General features: G+C 39.0%; 1 protein-coding gene across 2 annotated transcripts in view; it reads left to right on the top strand.

Annotated features, from left to right (window-relative positions):
• The first annotated feature begins 895 nt into the window (after positions 1 to 895).
• LOC125041941 (protein FAM136A-like) overlaps positions 896 to 4,464 on the top strand; it is a 20,217-nt gene continuing 16,648 nt past the window's right edge. The window contains exon 1 of one of the 2 annotated variants that reach the window (XM_047637360.1): positions 896 to 1,065. In XM_047637360.1, the coding sequence (XP_047493316.1) occupies positions 979 to 1,065 (87 nt within the window). In that variant the 5' untranslated portion in view covers positions 896 to 978. The remainder of the gene's footprint in view (positions 1,066 to 4,464) is intronic. The other variant, XM_047637361.1, reaches the window with a different exon arrangement.

The following is a 4,464-nucleotide window of genomic DNA, read 5'->3' as shown; positions in this document are numbered from 1 at the left end:
TAAACCTATAGTAATTATTAAATTTTAATCATAAATGGAACTATAATATGATGCAGAACATAGGTAAAGTAATAGACATTTAAGTAGTTATTATAATATAAGACTATGATCCATAACAAAGACTGAAAATTATAGTAAAGTTATATTACAATAAAAAATGTATAATAATTAAACAAATAAATAACACAGAATCAGAAGTTTTCGTCGGCAACTAATATTTTTTTGAATAAATGCAGTTTATCATTAATTTCAGTTCATTTATGTGTTTGCCATATAATATGAATTTTATGCTGAGATGCCCCTCTAATGTCTCGGGCCTTCAAAGGTCTAAATCTGGCCGAATAAAATTATTAAGGTCGTAATCATTGATAGTCTTTATAGATGCAATGCAGTTTGTACTTTCTCTTGTATTGTTATTCTCCATTGATCGTATCCAACTCTTTAAATCTATTCAGTTATTTTAAGGTTCTAAAGATTGTCACGTATAAATTACAAACTCTATAACCTAACTAGATTTTTCAGTCTTCCTTAAAAGTAGATATTCTATTCCCATTTTCTGTTTCACAATTACGCAACACAGAGGTTAAATAATATTTTTTCGGCATTTCATATTTACTCATAAAACTATGACTTTATATATATATATATATATATATATATATTTTACACGGGTTTTGCGATATGGGAAAGATAGTATTGTCAACTAAAACAAATTATAATTAAGTTACATAATTTCAGAAAGTAAATTAGTTAATACCTTCTTAAGTCAAACAAACCAGACTACCTAAATCAGAACCCTTAATTCAATGATTCCAAAGCCGTTGGTTGATATTACCAAAAAATAAGCGGAAAATGAGATAGGCCCGTGCCTCTCCCCCATCACCCCCCCCCCCCGCCTCCACCCACCCCGGCATCAGCTGTTGTGTACACAGAGAAGTCGTCCGTGTGCGTGGCCCTCGAAAACCTATCTCAACAGCCATGGTCGATCAGGCACAGCACCGCATACAGGAGGCTATGACAACCCTCATAGATGACCTTGATAAGGAGTACCTTCGAGGAATACAGGTGGGTCGAATAAGGCGATTATTAAGTGTTAATTTTGTATCAGCGATAGAAGTTTTTGAAAGAGAGAAGTGGTTTCCAGTGGAACTTGGCGCCGATTTTGCCGGTGTCCCCACATGTGGGGGAAGGTGACCCGGCTCGTTATGGCCGTGGGGATGAATTGACTGCCATGATATATTCCTAGGACAGCTTACATTAGACTCAAAGAATGAGTATAGAATGGAGATGTATAGAGTTTCTTTCGCGACTCACATATAGAATAGGAGTTTCATAATGTTCATTCGTTTTCGTCAAACTTTTTATGTTATTTAATTAAGAGTTACAGTGTTTTGACGATTTGTGATTATAAACTTATTCACAGTTCCTTTCATTTTCTCTGTAATGGGGGAAAGAGTTTGGATTCTGGAAAGAGGTGGAGCGAATAAATTATGGGGGAGGTAGGTATTCCTTCTCTCCTAGTCAGTGTCTTCATCGGGAATGGGGTAAATCTTTACAGTATGGACGCACTCACCAGAGACTAAGTCCCCAACTCCATGTAACAAAATCTATTAAACAATCTGAGTTGCCGAGGGGAGGGTTGATGGGGGCTCTGCCCTCCAACAATCCTAAGAAACATCTTCACTTCGGTATGTATGGCAAGATAGATCCAAAACTTGTGAGCACCAAGTAAGCTTAGGCTGTGAGTGGCTCATTCCGCAATTTTTTTTCTTTATTTGCGACCTTTTATCTGTGACATTGCTATTCATGTCTGCAGATTACTTATTGTGCCAACAACTGCAACTTTTAAAACATCCTTTTCAATTTGACCTAGCTTAGTGTGCTCATACTGTAAAAATTAACTGAACTGGGAATAACATTAATACTTCAAACTTCCATAAAACTCAGGGGTTCCAAACTATCTTAAATTCTATATTTTGTAATTGTACTGGGCCATATTGTAACTAACTATATCCTACTATACATGATATATCATTTTTTGTCATGTAAGGCAATAATATTTCCAAGTTTTTATAGTTCATGTTCTTCAATCAGCAATGATTTTTCATTTTAGGTATATTTTCCTTAGTATATGTAGCAGCATCAAATTTAAGGGAGATTTAACCCTTTGCTTCTGGGTGGCATGTACGTGCATGCCTGGAGTATATACCAGGTGGCATGCCGGTCCCGTTTCTGGGGGCATGTATGGCCATGCCGTGCATGCTATTGTGCCAACACGAGCCCACTATGAATGCATCATGGGAGAGAGTGCTTTCATATTGGGAAACAATCAGTGGCATTGGGTTAAAGGAGATTTATGCGAACTGGCCCTACCTAGGAAGGACAAATAAAAATAGATTTAAGGAAATGGTTATACAGACACTTTAATTTCAATAACAAGGCAAAATTTCCATAAAGTCAAGCAAGACTGGGTGGTTTGTCAAGATTTCAGCAGCACTCAAGATATCTGATCTAGGCACAGATTCATGATATGAAATTACCTGTAGTTATTAATTGTGAGTCGATATTATGTCACTGATTACCTTTAGGTTAATTTTAGGTATGTGTTTTGATATTATGTATATTCTGCAGTGAAAGAAATCAGCATGTGCATGAAAAATTGATGTGAAAATTGTTGTTGATGATGTTAAATCAGAAGTTCACCCTGATAAATGATATGAAGTCAAGATCACTACAACCTCACTACCTTCAGAGCTAATATACTAATTCTGGCTCGGTCTTCCCAAAAGATCTGTAGCAGAGCTCTCTCTTGCCAGAAAACAATTAGTAGAGCTTTGTTAGCCTTTGCTTTACATCATGATTATGACTATTATGTGGAAGGTTTGTAGACCTCCGTGGTAATTTTTATTAAATTAATAACTATACTCTATAATGCTAGAATATGTGGTGGAGGTTTAGTGGCATTTGCTAGAGCACCAAAAGGTGCACAGACCATGATGATTACTTTACAGTACAAGTCACTAATTTAATTTTATTTATAATATTTAATTAAGCAATCTGTTCCACATATTTATTATTGGCTTTACTGCACCTTTATTTCTTTGTCCTAGTTAAATTAATTTGTGTGTTTTGTTTTCTTATTATTTCTAAATTAAAAACTTTAGGTAAGTAGTAACTCTTGCTTTCATACAGAAAATATTTCTGAAATTCTTTATTTCTTAAGTCTTTTTGTCTGAATGACCTTATATGAAGAAAAAGATGTTTGAAGTTGTAGAGCTGCAACATCTTACAGTATGCACTTTCGGATTAGAATAATGGGATTCTATATCTAATTAACTGGTGATGCGGTTATACGTGAGTTGAGCTTCTTGGGTTTGGGCATACACTTACCTGGCCGTTGCATGCCATGGTCATCTATCGTCTACTGGTTCTCCGGGTGGGGGGGGGTGTGGGTTCGAGGGGGTTTTGTTGGGTGCAGTGGGTTGTGGTGGTGTGGGGTTTGTGCGGTTTCTGACGAGTTGGGGGGTCTTGTGGTGTCATTGTGGGTGTGTGGGACGGGGGGGGGGGGGGTGGGGGCGAGGGCACGAGGGGGGGGGGAGGAGGGTGAGGGGGGGGGGGTTGGATGGTTGGGGGGACGTGGAAATTGGGATGGTTTTGGGGGATTTTTTTTTTTTGTTGGGGTTGTGGTTGGGGGGGTTGGGGTTGGTTGGGAGGGGGGAGGGGGGGGGATGGGGACGAGGGTTGGGGGTTTGGGTTTGGGTTTTTTTGGGGGGTGGTACATGGTGGAGAGAGGAAAGGAGAAGAGTAAGATAAGATAAAAGACGAGGGAAGAAGGGGAAAGAGAGAAGAAGAGAAGAAAGAGAGAAAAAAGAAGGGAGAGAAGGGAAGAGGAAAGGAAGAGGGAAGAAAAGAGAAGGAAAGAAGAAGAGGAAGAAGGAGAAGAGAGAGAGAAGAAAGAAAGAAAGAAGGAGAAGAAGAAAGAAAGGAAGTTTAGGAGGTGGGGGGGTGGTGGAAGCGGGGAGGGGATCAGGGTGGTGAAGGGTAGGATGGTTAGGGGAGAGTATTGGAGAGAGAAGAGAGAAAAGAGAGAAGACGAGAAGAAGAAGACAGAGAGACGAGAAGAGCAGATAGAAGACGAGGAAGAGAAGAGAAGAAGAGAGAACGGGAGAGAGAAGACGAAGAAGGAAGAGGAAGAGAGAGAGAAGAGGGAAGAGGAGAGAAGAGGAAGAAGAAGGAGAGAAGAGAAAGCGAAGAGAAGAAGAAGAAAAGAGAAGAAGAGAAGAGAAGAGAAGAAAGAGAGAACAAGAGAAGAAAGAGAGAACGAGAAGAGAAGAGCGAAGAGAAGAGGGAAGAAAGGAGAAGAGAGAAGAAAAGAGAGAAGAGAAGAGAAGAAAGAGAGAAGAAAGAAGAAAAGAAGAGAGAAGAGAAGAAAAAAGAAGAGAAGAGAAGAAAGAGGAAGAGAAC

This window comes from Penaeus chinensis, chromosome 31 (genome assembly GCF_019202785.1).
Source record: "Penaeus chinensis breed Huanghai No. 1 chromosome 31, ASM1920278v2, whole genome shotgun sequence".
Classification (NCBI taxonomy): domain Eukaryota; kingdom Metazoa; phylum Arthropoda; class Malacostraca; order Decapoda; family Penaeidae; genus Penaeus; species Penaeus chinensis.
Note: the sequence above shows the minus strand (reverse complement) of the source record. Positions and strands in the feature narration are given on the sequence as shown.